The sequence below is a fragment of the Pipistrellus kuhlii genome, unplaced genomic scaffold (genome assembly GCF_014108245.1).
Source record: "Pipistrellus kuhlii isolate mPipKuh1 unplaced genomic scaffold, mPipKuh1.p scaffold_m20_p_1, whole genome shotgun sequence".
Classification (NCBI taxonomy): Eukaryota; Metazoa; Chordata; class Mammalia; order Chiroptera; family Vespertilionidae; genus Pipistrellus; species Pipistrellus kuhlii.
Window position 1 is genome coordinate 138,007,832 of NW_023425404.1, and position 20,625 is coordinate 138,028,456.

At 39.5% G+C, this 20,625-nt stretch overlaps 1 protein-coding gene and 2 non-coding genes across 3 annotated transcripts in view; 2 read left to right on the top strand and 1 right to left on the bottom strand.

The window, feature by feature from the left end:
- Nucleotides 1-4,164: 4,164 nt before the first annotated feature.
- On the top strand, nucleotides 4,165-4,267 carry LOC118710209. The gene has a single exon (XR_004985333.1). It is a non-coding gene; the product is annotated as a U6 spliceosomal RNA (small nuclear RNA).
- A 7,419-nt stretch (nucleotides 4,268-11,686) lies between these two features.
- LOC118710346 lies at nucleotides 11,687-11,816 on the bottom strand. Its single transcript, XR_004985385.1, has one exon. It is a non-coding gene; the product is annotated as a small nucleolar RNA SNORA16B/SNORA16A family (small nucleolar RNA).
- Nucleotides 11,817-15,862: 4,046 nt separating this feature from the next.
- STPG2 (sperm tail PG-rich repeat containing 2) overlaps nucleotides 15,863-20,625 on the top strand; it is a 144,850-nt gene continuing 140,087 nt past the window's right edge. Inside the window, exon 1 of the mRNA XM_036443056.2 lies at nucleotides 15,863-16,057. Within this exon, the coding sequence (XP_036298949.1) occupies nucleotides 15,949-16,057 (109 nt within the window). The 5' untranslated portion in view covers nucleotides 15,863-15,948. The remainder of the gene's footprint in view (nucleotides 16,058-20,625) is intronic.

Consider the following 20,625-nt stretch of genomic DNA (forward strand, 5'->3'; position numbering starts at 1 on the left):
TTGAGTCTTGGCTCTGAATTCTCTCCTAGCCAGAACTCGAATTGCTAAACCAAGATCCTATCTGACCCCAAAGTCTAACACCTGGTGCCATTTCACCACACACAACAAAGCCAAAACAGGAAACATTTCTCTGCACCCTTACTGGAACTGGGTATTATTTTCTAAATCTGCTCATTTGATATTAGAACAATGTTATCTCAGTGTTTGGATTTCAATGTCTTTTTATTACTAATAAAAATAAAATTATCACTTTATTAATTATTTTGTTTACCTACCATTCAATTTTTAAATTTTAATTTTTCTTGCATAAAATACTTTAAATTTAAATGAATAAGAGATTTAAACTACCTAGAATTAACCAACAATGGTAATAGGGACATTTAAACATACAAAAACAAATAGCACCAGTTGAAAGTCAAAGCGATCCTATTTTACTTTAATGAAATGCAATCACTTTGTTCTGACCTTCAGCTTTGATTTACACAAAGTTGCCCGGGGACAAATAACTGACTCAGCATAGACCAAAACATTTGTGTTGTAAAAGAGTCCAAAAGGCTAATTCTAAATAAATTCATCCAGAATACAATCAGTTCCACGGTTCACAAAAATAATGTTTTTTACCTGTACATTCTTTCATTAATTTTTTTAAATATATTTTATTGATTTTATACAGAAAGGAAGGGAGAGAGATAGAGAGTTAGAAACATCGATGAGAGAGAGTCATCGATCAGCCGTCTCTTGCACACCCCCTACTGGGGATATGCCCGCAACCAAGGTACATGCCCTTGACCGGAATCGAACCCGGGACCCTTCAGTCCCCAAGCCGAAGCTCTATCCATTGAGCCAAACCAGTCCCGGCTCTTTCATTAATTTTTAAAAAATTATTTTCAATTACAGTTTACACTCAATATCTATATATAAAAAGCCAGCAACTTGAACACTGTAATGACTGGAATGACCGGTCACCATGACGCCCACTGTGGCCAGTGAACTCGCCTGATTGGGGTTGGGGCAGCTGGCCAACTTCCCATGGCCCCTCCCCCCAGCCAGTCCTGCTCCCAATCAAGGGTGGGGTGGCGAGCCAACCTCCCTCAGCTGGCCCCACCTCTGGTCATTCCCCCATAACGGAATAGGGGGTGGGACTGGCTGGCCAACCTCCTGCAGCCCTTTTCCCTGGCCTGCCTCATTCCCCAGGGGAACCTATCACCTTGATTAGCCCACAGCCCCTCCCCCCAGCCGGCACCCCTGTTAGCTCCCTTACCCAAATAGGGAGTGGGGATGGCCTGACAACCTCATGCAGCCCCTCACCAACCTGTCTCGACCCCAGACTCGCGCTAGGTCCCGCCCCCCCCAAAAGGGGCCGGGCTAGCCAGCCAACCACCCAAGGTCCCTCCACCTGGCTACAGGCCCCCAATCGGCCCCACCTCTCCATTTGAGGGTGTGGCCTGCCGACCCACAGCACCTCTCCCTGGCTGGCCCCATCCCGGATCAGCCCCACCACCCTGATTGGCCCTCAGATGTTATTGCAGTGATGTGCAGAAAAAATTTCTTTCCATAGACCCAAAGTTCTTACATTTCAAACTTAAATTGGAAAGATATATAAATGGCATATAAAAATCACTTTACAAATTATTTTGTCTGGAGTCATTTCTTCTCTTTCATTGCTCTCAAATACTTGTTGGTATGAAAATAATATGCAAGCCCTATGGCATGTAAAAAGAATTGTGCTTTTATCATATCTTAGCCTTCTAAGTTAAAAGTCACACATTCATCAGCAATCATTTTGAATTTTACTTCTTTTTTGTGTAAATAACAAAAATTAAACAGTTCGCTGAAGCTGGTTTGGCTCAGTGCACAGACCGTCGGCCTGCAGACTGAAAGGTCCCAGGTTCGATTCCGGTCAAGGGCATGTACCTTGGTTGCGGGTACATCCCCAGTAGGGGGTGTGCAGGAGGCAGCTGATGGATGTTTCTCTCTCATCGATGTTTCTAGCTCTCTATCCCTCTCCCTTCCTCTCTGTAAAAAAAATCAATAAAATATATTTTTAAAAAATTAAACAGTTCTTCTAAGAGATAGATGGTGCATTCAATGAAATGTTAATTTTCATTCTATGAGTTGTTTTAAAATATGTTGCTTTAAAATGAATCATGAATAGACTTTTGATCAATGCAGAAAAATTCATGCTTAGTTGAGCTTTCCTTAGCACATGTGAGAGTGACATTTGAATAATGGCTGTAATCAATATCTGAAATACCTTTATCCCCAGCATTGCCTTTAACATTTAAGATTGCTTGATAAACTGCAAAAATTGAAAACAAAACAAGAAACAAAATCCAACTTAAGCCTTATCCCAAGCAATGGGAAATTATTGAAGTCACAAAATTTAAGAAATTATAACAATTCTTTAAACTATCACTAATTGTACTGAAAGTGCTAGCCAGAGCAATCACTAATTGTACTGAAAGTGCTAGCCAGAGCAATTAGACCAAAAAAATAAAAAAAAAAAAAAAAAAAAAAAAAAATAAAAGACACCCAAATTGGAAAGGAAGAAGTAAAATTACCTCCTTTTATAGATTATATGATCTTATATGTAGAAAACTCTGAACATTTCACACACAAACATATTTTAACTATGAATGAATTCAGCAAAGTAGCAGGATACAATCTCAACACAAAAATCAGTTGCATTTCTATACACTAACAATGAACAATCTGAAAGTGAAATTTCAAGAACAATTCCATTTCTATCATATAAAAAAGAATAAAATACTTAGAAATTAAGTAAAAAGATGAGAGATTTGTACAATAAAAACTCGAAAACATTGCTGAAAGAAATTAGAGAAGAAAAATACATGGAAATACATTGCATGTTCATGGATTATACTAGCATGTCTATTGTAAAAATGTTAATATTACCCAAAGCAATTTATAGACTCAAACGAATCCCTTTCAAATTCCTAGCAATATTTTTGCAGTTTTAGAAAAACTCATTCTAATTCTATATAATAAAAGCCTAATATGCTAAGTGTCTGGGTGACTGGTCAGCTATTCAACTAATCAAAGGATAATGTGCTAATGATACTCTAAGGCTGCTCAACTTCTATGACATGCACTAACCACTTCGGGGCAGACGCTTTGATCAGTAGGTTAGCTTGCTACTGGGGTTCAGCCACATCCTGGAGCCCTCCCACAGTCCATCCCTAGCTGGCCAACCTCCTGCATCCCTCCCCAGCCCTGATAGTGCACTGGTGAGATCCCTCGACCTGGCCTGCACCCTCTTGCAATCCAGGACTCCTCAGGGGATGTCTGAGAGCTGGTTTCTGCCTAATCGCACAGGGGATCGGGCCAAAGCTATCAATCATATGGACATCCCTGAGGGCTCTTGGAATGCAAGAGGGCACATGCTGAGCTGAGGACCCTCCCCCCATGAGTGCACGAATTTCATGCACCAGGCCTCTAGTATTTATATAAACTCTCAAGATACTCCAAATAGTCAACATACTTTTGAAAAAGAAGAACAAAGCTGCTTGACTCACAGTTTCTGATTTCAAAACTTTTTATAAAGTAGCAGTAATCAAAACAGTTATAAAGACAGACATATTGATCAATGGAAAAGAATAGAGAGCCCAGAAATAAACCCTTTCTAATATGGCCAAATGGTTTTTGACAAGAGTAACAAGACCTTTAATATGAAAAGGACAGTCTTTTCAACAAATGGTGCTGGGAAAACAGAATATTCGCATGGAAAATAACAAAGTTGTACCCTATCTAAACACCATATACAAAACTTAAATAAACTGGACCAAAGACCTAAATTTAAGACTTAAAATAATAAAAATCTTAAAGAAAACGTATGACAAAAGTTTTGTATCATTGGATTTGGTATTGATTTCTTGGATATGACATAAAAGGCAGAGGAAAAAAATAAGTAATAGACACACTGCATTTTATGAAATTTAAAAAAATGTGCATCAAAAGACACTATTAACAGGGTTAAAAGACAACCCACAGAATAGAAAAATATATTTGCAAATCATATATCTGATAAGGGATTAAAATCCAGAACACACAGAGAAGTTCTAAAACAATAAAATAATAAAAAGTCAAACAACCTAATTAAAAAATGGGCAAGGACTTGAATAAACATTTCCCCAAGAAAAATACACATTTTCAACAACTCATGAACTAAAATTGAAGTGATACAAAGAGGATTAGCATGGTCCTGTGTAAGAATGACACACAAATTCATGAAGCAGTCCATATAAGAAAAACAGAAGCCAGTCATAAAGTACAAATAATGAATGATTCCACTTATATGAGGTACCTAGAGTAGTCAAAAATCATAGGCCCTGTCCAGTTGCTCAGTGGCTAGAGTGTTGGCCCTTAGACAAGAGTCTTGGGTTCAATTCCTGGTCAAGGGCATATACCTCAGTTGTAGGTTTGATCCTGGCCCTGGTCGGGGTGTGAGTGGGAGGCAATCAATCAATGTCTCTCTCATGTTGATGTTTCTCTCTCTCCCCTCTGACCTCTATTTCACTCCTACTAAAAATCAATGGAAAAAAATATCCTTGGGTGAGAATTAAAACAAAACAAAACAAAACATGGAAACAGAAAGTAGAATGTTGTTTTCAGGGACTGTGTAGAGAGAGAAATGGGGAATTAATGTTCAGTGGATATTCAATTTCAGTTTTACAAGACGAAAGATTTATAGAGATGGATGGTGGTGATGGTTGCACAATGTTCTGAAGATGTTTAATATCATTGAACTGTGTACATAGAAATATTAAGATAATAAATTTTGTTATGTGTAGTTTTACCACAATAAAAATAATTGAAAGTAAACCCACTTTAAGTAATAACTATTCCTAAAATTTCTCAAAGTTTTTTTTTTTTTTTTTTCCATCCTGAAACCATGTTTTGTTTTTTCCTAGCACCATACTGTCTAATATGGTTGGTATGACCTGAAGAAGTCCTATAGGAATGCTCTTTGCTACTTATCTCATAGAGGGGAAGCATGAAGAACATCTAATACTATTTGCCAAAGTTGGTTCTGGCAACTTGAAATGGATTCTGGTTCCCATTGCTGCAAGAACTAGAATCCTTGGTACCTTATAGATACTGACAGGGTACCAGGATATGCTACCCCCAAATATGACCCTTTGAGCACATAGATTATTTCAATCAAAAGGTTATTGCAAACCAAAAGATGCAGAACAATATAATAAATTTAATTTCTAAGGAGATAAATTAAATGTGGCAAAATAATTGCATCTGAGTAAAAGGTAAATGTAAGATTTTTTTTATACAGTCCTCTAACTTTTCTAGAGATTTAAATTAATTCAAAAAAATAAAAATGTATTACTAAAATTAATAACATTGACAACTTAAAAAAAATTTTAGAAAGCAGATGTAATTTCCATGAAGTGAGCAAGAATGGAAGAAGTCATTAAGCTAGGGATTGTCAGACTTTTTCTGAGCCAAATAGTATTTTAGGCTTTGCAGGCTTTATGATCTGTTGCAATTACTCAACTCTGCTGTTTTAGCTTGAAAGCAGTCATGAACAATATAAAAATAAAGGAATGAGGCTGTTACAATAAAACAGGCAAAGGATTGGATTTTGCCTGGGTGGACTATAGTTTGCCTACCCCTGTACCTATTAGTCTATAGTATGCTTGACACTAAGGATGTTGTCTCCTTATTTGTCTCTGTTTTTCTGGTAGTCCTATCCTATCTTGGCTCATGGCCTTTGTTTCTGAAGGTCTTCCTGCTATAGGTACTGCTTTTCTCTCTTTGTCCCCTCATGCTGGGTAACTATTAAAGTGGTTTTAATGACCTCTTGTAATCTTGATCAAATCACTTGCTACTTCTGTTCATAACCTTTTAGTTATTACCCTTAATTACTAATAATTACACCAGCTGTGACTACTTTGTAAGCTTGCTGTGAAAATCAGAAGAGCTTTAATATTATTTCAAGTGAAGGACCAAATTGACAGAAATTTCCATGAGGCCATAGGAAAGAATTTATTGTGCCATTTTGCTGGGAGCCCTGTTGGAATTTAGTTGTAATCCCTCTAGAGCGAATGATTTAAGAGTTTATTTTCCTTTACAATCTTATTATAAGTCCCTGACAAGAAAGAACTTGATAACATGGTTAAGAAAACAAAACAGAAGTGAAAGAAATTATAGAACATTAACAAATTCTCCCATATGCCTGATAACCTTTATGTTTATTCTCCCTGCCTCAAGATTTATTTGTCATTGATCAATTAGAAGTCATCTTCTTTTTCTCTTAATTGCCATGTTATTTTGACTATAGGTTGAATTATAATAGTTTCTGGGCATATAATTTCTATATTGATTTTCCCAATGGGAATAGTTCTGCCAGCAGGAAAAACATATTAATCCCTGTGTTTGCCTATATGAATCTCCTTTTACTCTACTTCTGTAGACAATTAATGCCCCCTTTTTATGGATATATTCTTTATTTAGCTATATTGTTGCAGAAGACAGGAGAAAACCAAGCAATGCTTAAAGAGGTGGAGTTATACTTTATTATACACTAGTGGACTCAGAGAAAAATGTCTTTCAAATCCTGAGCACAACATGGAGGAAGTTGTCCCTTTTTATGTCTTTTTCAGTCCTTTGTCTCCCAAATATGGGGTTTTCCAGTCTCCTTTGCAAGTTCTTAAAGAGCCCTATGTGTTGGGGCTTTGAGACCTCAACCAAAGGCCTGGCCTGGTGCCAGCACTGATAACTTCTTCTAGGGAATGCTTATGGCCTCTCTAAAATGGGAGTAAACAGCCTTGCAGGACCAGACAATTAAAGAGGCATTGACTAGATTCAGATTGCTAGCCCCCCCCAAGTCTCTTTTACCCCATCAATATTAATATATTATTAATAAAGTATAGTCAAATCTTACAGATTTGGCAGGAAGTCTGTTTTTATGGTGACTGCCAATAAATAAATTATAAATAAGTACATAGTTTAACACTTTAAGGATAATCTTATTTACCCAACAACCCAATTCTCATGAGATCACTCACTGCAACACTCTGTACTGACAATTGTAAATAAATAAGTTGATATTTTCTTATAGCTGCATTTGAGGTTGGTGGCATCAATAGCTATTCTGATTATGTAAGATGGTATTTTAGGAAATCTCTTAAGCATTACTACTCCTTGTAATTTCTTCACTTGAGCTTAGGTATCCTGCTATTGTATTTTTCCCATGTGCTCACGTTTGCGTTATTTCCATTGTGATAAACATCTGCATTCATCTTTATTTTCATTCTCTCCTATCTCAGAAGATAAAATGTCCCTACAACTGCCCAACCTATAACAATCTGGCTTCTGCCTATCCTCTACTTCCTTCACCCCATGAATGAAATTATCTTTACTATAGTTTTGATACCCAGTAAATTCTTTTTAATTTTAATTTTACTGAATCTCTCATTTATTTCTGATTGTTGTACAGGCACTTTTCAAAACTCTATCCTCTGTGATCTTGACATTATTTATTCTGATTCTAATCAAATATGCCTAACCAATTTTGTTATTTTTCCTTCACAGGCTCTTCCTCTTTTGCCTATAAATCTTTAATTTTGATTATTTCAGAGTGTCTTCCTGTCTAAAGGTCCTGCTTTTCTCTCTTTGTCCCTCATGTTGTATAAACATTAAAGTGGTTTTAATTACTTTTGTATGCTGACTTTTAAATCTCTATGTCAACCATTATCTCTCCTGAATTCATACTTTTGAAGACCAACCATGCAAATAATGTAATGTAATCATCACTTATATAACTAACTAGATACCAGTTCTCAAATATTGGTGATGTTTTGGGATTTTACACTATGGAAATAATTATTTTATTGACCAAACTTTAAATTTCTCAACCATTTGTATTAGGCATATTTTTTCATGTTAGAGATAGCTGCCACATAATCTTACTCTTTTGAATATTTTTTATTTCATTAGATATGTGGATTAAAAAGAGAAGAAAATTAGATACTTATTTTTAAATGTGTGAGGAATTAAATAAATATACAACTGTAGGTAGATACGTTACCTCAAGTTTCTCATTTCAATGTCCAGTATTCTTTTATGCATCTCTAGATATAACTATACTACAGATGTTCCTCTTTTAAGATTGAGATTATATCCTAACGAACCCATCAGAAGTTGAGAATATCATACATTAAAAATGTTTTTAATACACCCAACCTGCTAAACATCATAGCTGAGCCTCACTTACCTTAAAGTGCTCAGAACACTTACATTAGCATACAGTTGAGCAGTTACCTTGAGTTTAATCTCACAAGTAATTGCCTTCCTCTTCTCACCAGAAATAAGATATAAAGACAGGCATTTTGTTGACATGATGGCATAAGAAAACACATAATATAATATCCAAAAACTGGCAACACAGTACACTGTAGAGTATTGGTTGTTTACTCTCATGATTGTATGGCTGACTGGGAGCTGTGGCTTTAAACTGCTACCCAGCATGAGAGAGTATCATACTGCATTCTGTTAGCCCAGGAAATGATCAAAATTCAAATTAAAGTTTCTTCTGAATGCATATTGCTTTAGCAGTAATATAAAGTCAAAAAATCCTAAGTCAAACAATTATAAGTCAGGGACTGTCTTCAGTTTTATGTCAAATAAGCCTCTAAGTTAAAATATTTTGTCTGTAACAGAAACCCTAACTCATACTGGTTTAAACAATAAAGAAATTTATTATCCCACATATCAGTAATTCCAGAGGTAGAGTGGACCGCAGGGTTAGTCTCTTTACTGGCACAAAGACTTAATTTTGTTCCATCTTTAAATCTGCTTATGTCCTAGTAGGGGATATTCTATGATTGTCACTGTGATTTATTTTTAGGAATGCCATCAACATAATCATGCACATCTCCAAGTCAGTTGTAACCATTAGGTTCAGACAGCAGCACTCAAAGAAAAAGAGACACAATTTTGCCCTGTGGCTCTTTTGTAAAAATAATAAAATTTCCTCGGAACCAACTTTCCTAATACTATCACGATATATCACCACAAACCTAGTAGCTTATAGCAAACACTCATTTATTACTTCACAGTTCTGTAGGACAGAAGTCCAGGTGGGCTCTACCAATTCCTCTGCTTAAGGCTTCACAAAACTAAAGTCAATGTGAAGGCTGGGCTGGCCTTCTGACTGGGGGACTTGAGAGGAAAATCTACTTCCAAGCTCATTCAGGTTGTTTGCAAAATCCAGTTTTCTGTGGTTGTAAGACTGAGGTCACTGGTTCTTTGTTGGCTCTTAACTGCGTTTGATTTCAGCTCCTAGGCTGACTAGGTTCACCAAGGAGCCCACTTGAATCCTTCTCGATCTTCAAATCTCTCTGACCTTCCTTTCTCCCATCTTTCTCTTTTTAAGGGCTTGTGTGATTAGATTAGGCCTACCCTTTTTTGAAGCCCAACCAAGCAAATAATGTAATGTAATCATCAGGGTGATATCTATCATTTTCATAGGTTTCAGGGGTTAGGATATAACATTTTTTTTTTTTTTTTTTGGAGGGAGATAGCATTTTAGAATTATGCCTAAGATAGCCACAGTTGGGTCACACGCTCTTTCCTGAAAGAATCATTGTCAAGGGGGATGAATTTCCATAACGCTCTCATGAAGTCTTCTGGGATGGAATGACTGGGGGATAAACCACAATATATGTTATGTACTCACATTACAATGCTTCTTTGAGAATTGCCAAATGGGTTGCCATATTCTTTCTTTACTATATATGTTTTTCTTACAAAGAATACTATCTTATTATTAGTACTCTACTTTCCTCCTCATTTTCCATAATGTGTAATACATGTTGACTTGGATATTGGTTAAATATTATTTTGGGGGAAGAAAAAAAAGAGGCTTTTTGAAGAGAAGCCTAGCATTTGAGAACAAAAGGAATCTGTTTTTATTACCCTATCATGGTAAACAATCTTAAAAAGAGACAGCTGAGTAATTTGAGCTAATGGATCAAATTTAGAATTTCTTACAAATGTTTATGTAAAACATTTAGAATTATAACCACGAACAACTCTCTATTAGAAATCACTGCCTATTTAGCATTACCATTGATAAGGTATTTATAGACTCATTAACCTTCAAAGATCTACAGTATTGCTTTAAGAGTTCTTCTCCAGGAATTGTCTAACTGCTCTCTCCTCCTCAGCCCATCTTTTACCTCACTATAGTTTGTTGAAATGTAAGGGCAGTTTGGCTCTACAACATGTCACTACATTAATATCTAGTGTAGCTTGGGACAGTCTAGCTAATAACGTAGATGTCATTTTTTTTCCTCCCCTCCTTATATGTGGCCTTCCAGGGGTATTCCTTTTGCCCAAAATGATTTTATCTAAAGAGAACTTTTCACTCAGTAAGAGTACCTACTAGTAAGTGGAGATTCACCCTATTAGAATCTCTTAAACAAAGACCGACCACAGTTGATTGTACCATCTGGCCAGAGTGTGCACTCTGTAACTAGGCAAGAGTTCTCCGAGAATCCCAGCCAGGGGTTGGGAGATGATCCAGGTAAGGTGCACATTCTGCTTGTTTGGCTGATGTGCTGTCTTATATGCCAAGATATAGCTCAAGAGCTAATACACTTTATGAACTGTAAATAATTTCAGAAAATGAAGTTATAATGAAAACATTGGATAGATATGGTATTTTTGCTGTAAATATGGCATTTTTAGCAAGTAAAAGGTCATTTGGATGCTAAATCAGGTAGATTCTAATCATTTTCTATTGTTTCTAGATACATTTTTTTCATTGTTACATATGAGAAAACTAAGATCCTAATTGTGCATAATTTGCCTAAGGTAACCAATAAAGTAAGAAAAATTTATACTGTTGAATTTTTGGCTTGCCTACTTACCACATTTTAAATATGGATAATGAATGAAATCACCAGACAACTTTATTATGTTACAGAGTTTTATTGTATGTTAGTAATACTAGAGAAATGTTCATTTGATAGATATTAATGTCTAACTTCTATAAGTATTTGATGTATTTCACTGTAGAGAGTGCTATTTTCTTTGGGTTCCCTAAGTTATTCACCCAACACTGGAATTCTGATTACTCTTCATAAATAAGAACATAAAACATGTTATATTGGAAATATTATACTCTCAATAATTTTTATGGTTATATAATAGGTATAACTATTATTTAGGTATAACTATTTATAAAAACAAATTATTTTATTTGTGAATTGATAAAGGGATGAATGACTTTATTAGCATAAAATTGGTGAAATTGTGCCATCTAGTGTCCTTTAACAAAAAAACTGTATTAAAAAATTTTTTTTTTCTGTTCCCCAAATTTTAAATGTTACTGATTAAAAATGAGTCTAGGAAACTATTTTTCCAATTCCTAAGTATGAAAGATAAGCAATATGCCTACAAAATAAAAAAAAATAGGGCACATGTTACTGGAAGAGTGTAACAGAAGAAAATTGTAGCTAATCCCTAGAAATTAGTGTGTTCATTCCAAACATTTGTTTACTATATTTAGTATAACGTTTTCTAGGGAGTGTGTGTATTAATGGGAAGGAGAAATAAGAGAAGTATGAGACCAAAAAACACTAAATAATGAGATTCTTGGTGGCTGGTGATGAAATGAAGAGAAGATCTTCTTTTTCCCTTTCGGAACTGTTATTTCCTGAAATGTTGCAGATCAGTTACAGCTGACAGAATGTTCACCATCACAGAAAACTGTCACTCTGGCTTCTTTTTGCCTGCAGCAGGCACATGGAAGCAGCTACAGCACATGTGTCAAACACAAGGCCCGCGGGCCAAATCCGTCCCGCCAGGCCTTGCAATGTGGCCCGCACCGCGCTGTCATCACTGCACTCCGATGCGTTTCCATCACAATGACAGTTTATGACTGTTCAGTAAACCATTCGGCCCGCGATTTAGGCTGGATTTTAGATTTTGGCCCCTTCTCTGATTGAGTTCGACACCCCTAAGCTACAGCTTTGAGAAGGGCCATGGAAGGCAGGATCTTGAGGACTCTGGCTTCAAGATTGTGGTCCTCTTCCTTACCTTTCCCCTGTCTACCATATTGTCAACCTAGGCCCTATCCTGAGAATTGGGGAAAGTAGAGGTTTTTGTATGTGTGTGCATGCATGTTTTCATAAGAGGAAGAAGAGAGGAGTTGTGAGTTATGTTAGGGTAAATGGAAAATGTGAGGGAGAAGGTAGAGAAAATGAAAAATTATAGTTCAGTGTGCTGGCAGCAGAGATTAATTGACAGAAAGTTTTGAAGTTACTTTTATCTAGGTTTGGTCTTTTGTGACTTTGGCATTACCTGGTTACTTTTGACTACTTAATTTTCATACATTAAAAAAAAGGTGGGCATGGAAGAAAAATCAGATAAATACAGGTAGCTTTTAAAATAGTTAGTTTAAAATAGTTAGTGTGCAGAAACAAAATGATGTAACAAGTATCAATTCCTTTCACCACAAAACTTTAGGAAGAATTTCTGCAACTACCTACCTGTATATTGGGACATATGCAGGTCATTTGTATTAATTATTATGCCTGTTCAATTAGGCTAAAGATCTCTTTTATCTGGTAACCTTCACTTAACTGTTAATCACATATCATTTTGTGATTTGTATTATTTTCTTGAAAATTTTTGTATCTTGAATTGCTACTAATATTTTTAGGACCTGTGTCTACAACTATATATACAGTATATCCATATTTACATAAGTGTAAATGTTTTGCAGACCTCTCATGTTTTATTCATAGCGGGCAATTGATAAGTACTGGTTACCTGGTTTTCTGGATTCAGAGGAATTTTCTTTTATCCCAGTAAAAACATGTTATCAACAAATCTTATATATAGTACATCCATTGAAAGAAAGTATATTTCATAATTCTGAGATTTCACAAACGCTCATGTAACTTAAGGTATTTATTTTATTTTTCATTGTAAAAAAATACAGAACATAAAATTTAATACCTTAAACCAGTCAGTTCAGTAGTTTTAAGTACATCCATATTGTTGTGCAATGGAACTTTCTCATCTTGCCAGAGTGAAACTCTGTATCTATCAAACAGCAACTCCCCATTTCCCCTTCTACCAGTGCCTAGCAACTACCATTCTACTTTCTAAAATTTGACTACTTCAGATGCTTTATATATGTGATATCATACAGTATTTTATCTTTTGTGACTGGATTATTTCACTAAACATAATGTTCTCAAGTTCTATTCATGTTGTAGCATGTGATAGGATTTCATTTTTAAGGTTAAATAATATTTAAGGTAATTTTTAAAAAGTACTTACACTGGCCCAGATGGTGTAACTCAGTGGTTGAACATTGACCCATGAACCAAGAGGCCTCCAGTTGGATTCTTGGTCAGGGTACATGCTCAGGTTGCGGGCTTGATCCCCAGTAGGGTGCATGCAGGAGACAGCTGATCAATGTTTCTCTCACTGATGTTGCCAATTCTCTATCCCTCTCCTTTCCTCTCTCTCTCAAATCATATTAAAAATAATAAAATATTAATGAAAACATTTAAAAAGTACTTAGGCCCTAGCTGGTTTAACTCAGTGGATAGAGCATTGCCTGAGGACTGAAAGGTCCCAGGTTTGATTCCAGTCAAGGGCACATGCCTGGGTTGTGGGCTCAATTCCCAGGGTGCGATGTGCAGGAGGCAGCCGATCATTGATTCTCTCTCATCATTGATGTTTCTATCTCTCTCTCCCTCTCCCTTCCTCTCTGAAATCAACAAAAAGATTTTTTTAAAAAGTACTTAGATTGTAGCCAGCAGACTTATTTAATCAACTATAGGCCCAGTGCATGAAATTCTTGCACGGTAGGGTACCCAAGCCAAGCCAGCACTCAGGGCCAATCGGAGTCTCCTTGCTGCAGGCCAAGGCCTTCCTTTACTCTGCACTGCCCCCTGGTGGTCATCGCACATTATAGCGAGCTGTTGAACTCCTGAGGGGACAACTTGCATATTAGCCTTTTAATATATAGGATGTGAACTATAAATCAATTTAATATGGTCTACATATAAAACAGAAAAAAAACCCCACAGCTACATATATTTAATAAAGTGCTGTACAATGCTGAGGCAAAATTCCAACAATTAAACATCTTTTAAAGCTACAATAAGCTCTTTTGTGATGTTATGTAAGACAGTAGGTTTTAAAACTGTCATGTACCCTGCTTATGTGTCTCTGGATCTAGGGTGGTGAAGGCCTGGGGTTGGGTGTGCGGGCAGGCTGGTGATAGATCCTCCCTTTCTCCAACTGATGGACAGAGAATGACACAAACTCCACCTGCAGCCCGGACATTCCTGAGCACCTAACCAGGCACCTTATATGGACTGTACATTGAACCACCAATCCGCACCTGCCAAATACCCTAAGTCCCCAATTCCTAAGCCCCTAGGCCCCTAATCATGTGCCTTACATGAAACCACCAATCAGCATGTGCTGAATGCCCTAAGCCCCGTCCCTTCCTTTTCCTCCCCTCAAAAGGCGTGTTCACCCCCGCACGTGTGCTCTCTCTCCTTGGAAGGTAGCCTGGCAGGGGTGTTCTCCACCAATAAAGCCCGTGTCCTGGTATCCCAGTCTCCGGCCCCTCTGTTTCATCTTTCCGCTGGAAGGGCTAATGGGGGAAGAAACCTACTGGTTTAGGGGAGCGGACTGCACTTTCTTAATGCCTTTGCTTTGCTTTGTAAACAGCCATGAATCAATGTTGCTTTTGCCTGGCATCTAACAACAGAAGCAGCGTCTAGTTACCTGCACTTGTATTACTTGAGTTAGTTGGTGAGCTTATCCTCTCCTTTCCCCGCTCCCCGTTTCTTGTCACCAGACATCCTGGGTTTATCTAGCAGTTTCTTTCTTTCTTTTTTTCCTTTTTTTAAAAAAAAAATTTAAATTCTTTATTGTTTAAAATATTACATAAGTTTCCTTTTCCCCCATTAACCTCCCTGACCATGCCTTCCCCACCCCCATCCATTGATTATGCTCATAAGCATGCAAACAAGTCCTTTGGTTGATCTCTTACCCCCTCACCCCAACCTCCCCCCCCTCCTCACACACACTTCCCTCATAGGTTGGACAGTCTGTTTGATGCTTCTATATTTGTTCATCAGTTTATGTTGTTCATTATATTCCACATATAATGTGATATGCGGAATATAATGAATGAGTGAGGTCATGTGATATATATCTTCCTCTGACTGGCTTATTTCCTCTCTAGCACAGTTTCCATTACCGATGGGATCAAGTCCGGGGTGCTTCTCTGTGAGTGGAGGGGGCGGGGTTTGTAGTGTCTAGTAGGGGTCGGTGGTGAGCTTGGCAGAACCCAGGCTCTACCTTGCGCTAAGGCTTATCTTTTCATTCACAGTTTTTGCTAGTCCCTTCCATGTTGCCCTAATTCATTTATTGGGGAAATGCATCAGTCAAGTTAGCTCTAACTCTTTTACACTACCTGGTTTTCTAGAGCTTTTCTGAGAATCTGGGACCCACAGCAGTTGACCTAGAGAGCTCAGGGTGGGGCAAGTGGGCGGGCTCAGCGCTGTGCGCATGCTCCCTGGACACTGGGGGGTGGGGGGTTGAGCCTTCAGCCTTCCTCCGGGAACTTCCGGGCGGGGCCAGCGCCGGAAGCACAGGCCTGGAGACTAGGCCTTTAATCTCCCGCCAGGGCAGGGAGGGGAGCCACCGCGTTCAGCTGGTGGACAAGCGATTGTGTGAGATGTGTTAAGTCCGTCAGCTCCCCGCACGTTACCGCAGGGCAGAGATCTCCTCGGGAACCTCCGAACCCCGAGCAGCTGGGGGGGCAGCCTGTGCGGAGGTGCTGCCCGCTCCTCAGGCTGGGAGGCCTTCGCTCCGCTCCACACCTCCTCAGCCGCCCCGTTCCTACCCCCTTCCAGCCGCCCCGCCGCTATGTATGAGCGGGCTCCCCGCGTGCTCAGGTTCGCGGACGGCGGCAGCACCGAGGACCATGTGGGGCCCGGCTCCTACCAGGTGCCGTTCCCGAGGCAGCAGGCCACAGGTAAGGTGTGAGGAGAGGAGGCCTTCCGGAAGGCGCCGCACTGTCCTCCTGCTCCGCGCGGCTGTGCCTGGGAGGCCAGCGTGACCGCACCCCTTCCCAAGTGTCACGAAACACGAAGCAGGCAGGGCAACACCAGCCTTACTTTACAGGCGGGAACTGGTAAAGTCACCTGGCCCAGGTCACAGGGCCAGCCGGCACGTGGCGAGGCCTTCTGACTGCGGGGGCTGCCAGGTGTGCAGGTCAGAGGTGAGATTACGTCATTCTGCCAGGTGTGCAGGTCAGAGGTGAGATTACGTCATTCTGCCAGGTGTGCAGGTCAGAGGTGAGATTACATCATTCTCCCAGGTGTGCAGGTCAGAGGTGAGATTACATCATTCTCCCAGTTGTGCAGGTCAGAGGTGAGATTACGTCATTCTGCCAGGTGTGCAGGTCAGAGGTGAGATTACATCATTCTCCCAGTTGTGCAGGTCAGAAGTGAGATTACGTCCTTCTGCCAGGTGTGCAGGTCAGAGGAGATTACGTCATTCTGCCAGGTGTGCAGGTCAGAGGTGAGATTACATCATTCTCCCAGGTGTGCAGGTCAGAGGTGAGATTACGTCATTCTGCCAGGTGTGCAGGTCAGAGGTGAGATTACGTCATTCTCCCAGGTGTGCAGGTCAGAAGTGAGATTACGTCCTTCTGCCAGGTGTGCAGGTCAGAGGTGAGATTACGTCATTCTGCCAGGTGTGCAGGTCAGAGGTGAGATTACATCATTCTCCCAGGTGTGCAGGTCAGAGGTGAGATTACATCATTCTCCCAGGTGTGCAGGTCAGAGGTGAGATTACGTCATTCTGCCAGGTGTGCAGGTCAGAGGTGAGATTATGTCATTCTCCCAGGTGTGCAGGTCAGAAGTGAGATTACGTCCTTCTGCCAGGTGTGCAGGTCAGAGGTGAGATTATGTCATTCTCCCAGGTGTGCAGGTCAGAGGTGAGGTTGGGGTTGCCTGGCCCCACTGACCGGAGCAGTCTCCAAACGTACTTCCTACCGCCCGTCGTCTTCTCCCATTGTGACCCTGTCTGCTTCGCACACCTGCCCGCCCATTAGCTAGCGATAACATTTATTTACTAACATGTAACTTTTATATTTCTGTTTTTGCAGTATCATTTGAAGATGGTTCCACGTATTTTTTTCAGATAGACGCCTCTTGTATGAACACACCCATGTTCTCTTTGAGCATACTTAGTGAGAGTCCCTCTATTCCCCCATTCTGTGCAAAGCAAAGCTATACTCTTGAGAGATAAAGTGAGGATGGATAATTTAAATAATTATTCATTCTCCTCATTTGTTTGCAGTTAGTGAGTTTAGTAGGGGTTTTTATTAAATTAAATATTTTAATTTGCTTTCTGCTTTTCCTAATCTTCTGATTTTGTGGAGTTTAATACCATTAAAATTAAAGTCTTCCCCCCCCCCCTTTTTAATCTGTATTTTCCCTATTCCTACACTATGTCTGTATTTTTATTTTTTTATGTTTGTGGTTTTAAACAAATGCCAGGATCCATGACTCTGTGGATATGACTGATCAGATTAGTATATTAGGTTAATTTAGGTTTCTCTGGGTGGAGTACAGATTTGTCAATTGTCCTTGCTTTAATATTGAGTTTTAGTAGTTTTCAGCATCTGATTTAAATATCCTTGGAGCTTACCATGTCTGTCTTTAATGCATTTGAGTTAAAAACAATAGCTCCCTAATAATTTACTAGCTACCAATGATTACACTTATGGTTTTATTTTGGCACAACTGACCACTTTGTTTTTATTTTAAATGTTTTAAAATGGATTTTTAAAGAGGGAAGAAGGAAGGGGGAGAGATAGAAACATCAGTCGCTGTCCCTTGCACACCCCTACTGGGGACTGAGCCCACTACTCAAGCATGTGCCCTTACAGGGAGTCAAACTGGTGACTTCTTGGTTCATGGTTAGCACTCAATCACTGAGCCACACCAGTTAGAAACAGTACCTAACACATGCTGAGTCAGGGAATCCTTTTCTATTTCTAACCAACCCTTAAATTTTACATTTTTCTAAACACCTTTTAAGTGTTTATATACTGTACTTTCTATTCTTTGCTTGTTGCTTTTCTCTGTGTACTTTCTCATTTAAACCCATAGCTTTAACCACTATCCACATGCTGATTCTTCCCAAAAGAAAGTCTTTAGAGATATAGGTGATTTATATCTCTAAGGCGAGCTCTCTCCCTATCTTAAGTTCTCCGCATTGCCAGTTTCTGATTTGGACATCTCCACTTGGGTGGTTTCTGGCTATAAAATTCCAAGTGTTTGAACTCATCATTTTCCCCACCATTACTGGCTCCTTTAAAAAAAATTCCCTACCAGTCATTTATAAAATTTACTAGAGGCCTGGTGCACAAATTTGTGCATGGGGGGAGGAGGGGTTTGAGTTCACAAGCTGTCCTTTTATATATATAAAAGGCTAAGTGTCTGTCTGACCTGTTGCTATGACATGCGCTGGCCACCAGGTGGCAGACGCTCAACTCAGGAGCTGCCTCCTGGTAGTCAGTGCACTCCCACAGGGGGAGCACTGCTCAGCCAGAAGCTGGGCTCATGGCTGGCAAGTGCAGTGGCGATGGCGGGAGCCTCTCCTGCCTCCGCTGCAGAAGGGCGGTAAGGAGAGAGAAGTCCCAGACTGTAAGAGGGTGCAGGCTGGGCTGAGGGACACCCCTCCCCCCCCCCCCCAGTGCATGAAATTTTGTGCACTGGGCTTCTAGTTTTAAAATAAATGGCACCATGGACCTGGTGCTGAGAGACTAACACTCGGCTTCTCCCAAGTGGGATACAGGCCTCTCCACCACCCTAGAGCAACACCCCACCAAATCGCAGCCAATGCTTCTAAGACCCCCTGGCGCAAAATATAGCCCACAGCCCAGCCCAGCCCAGAAATGGTCACTGTGGGCACCAGGTAATGTCGTCACACAATAACGCCTGGCTTCCTCCTTCTAGTGACTAGTCTCCTTGGAGTTTCTTCAGCCCAGGAACAGGACTTGCTTTATAGCAAGTGGAAACATTATACACTTTAACCAAATGTCTGTGAAGGCTTTTCCCATGCCTCATCTCATTTGATCCTCACAGAAGTCCTGGAGTAGGTAGATAGGAGACTCAGTAGAATCGTATTTTCTTTTCATTAGCTGGAAAATGGAGATTTAAAAAGTTTAAAAACTTGACCCCACTGAAAAGAAGTAAGAAATGTCGGCATTTGAAATGACTTCAGATTTTCTCACTACACAGAATATAGTCAAACACTGCTACAGTTAAATATTTTACTCTTTTTTCTCCCTGCATGATCTACAAAAATAACCTGCTTTGTATTGCTAACAGTTACCTGAAGGAGAAGTTGGGGTGCTTCACAGGGCTGGAAAAAGTTTAGCTACGTCATAAAGCAGGTCTAAGTAAGCAGGTTTATTCTATATCTATAAAAGGCTAAGTTGACTGGCACATGCACATTACATATAAAACTCTCACTGGCTCAAATTGCACATGTGTTACAATCTGTCATTGTCGACTGTGAATTTGATTGACACTTCTATTATAGAGAAAGGGTGAATAGCAATATTAAAATATTTCTTCTAATTTTTTTTCAATGTGCATGAATCCATGCACCAGGACACTAGTATTATAATAGCTATGTATGGTGCCAGGTGGGTATCGGAAATACCAAGGGGAACACTTTGCAAAGTATATGAGTATCTAACCATTATACTGTACACCTTAAACTAATCCTATATAATAAAAGCCCAGCGACTGAACAGTTGAACAACCAGAACCACCAGTCAACTAGCTGGTAGCTATGAAGCGCACTGACCAAGACCTTGCTGCCTGTGCCCTGACAGCCCAGAATCTGCTTCACCTGCACCCCGGACCCTGACAGGAGGGAGGTGGGAGCCCGATTACTCATGGAATCGGCCACTGGTTAGCTTGCTTCAGGGGCAAACCTCCAGCAGTCCCTCCCCATGACAGTTCCTCCCCGTCCCGATTGGCCCCGATCACCAGCCAGGCTGAGCGACCCCACCCGTGCACGAATTCATGCACCAGGCTTCTAGCACAAAATAATATTAAATGTAAACTATAACTTAATAAAGGGTCAGGTACATTTTATAGAGTATGATGTATGAAGAGCAGCTGTGGGGACTTTATAGTACTTGTTACCTTGAATTACACAAGAGGAGAAGACCTGAGAGCAGTGGTTTTCAACTGGTGTGCCACAAGAGTTTTTAAAACACGCAATACCTTACTTTTTAGTCATGGGCACTGACTTCTCCTTTAGATTGTCAAGGTAAAAAACGTGACAAGTGCCATCACCACAATAGCTGACCTATTTGAGTGACTTAAAATTATAATTATACTCTTTTTCTTGTCAGATTGGCAAAATATATTTTTTGGTGTGTGTAGAATTTTAGTAATTAGTTTATATGTTCCATGAGCTGAAAAAAGGCTGAAAATTGCTGCTTTAGAGTCTTAGAACTTCAAAAGAAAGAAGCAAATACTCTTTGTTTTCAGCATTTCTCTTTCCTAATTA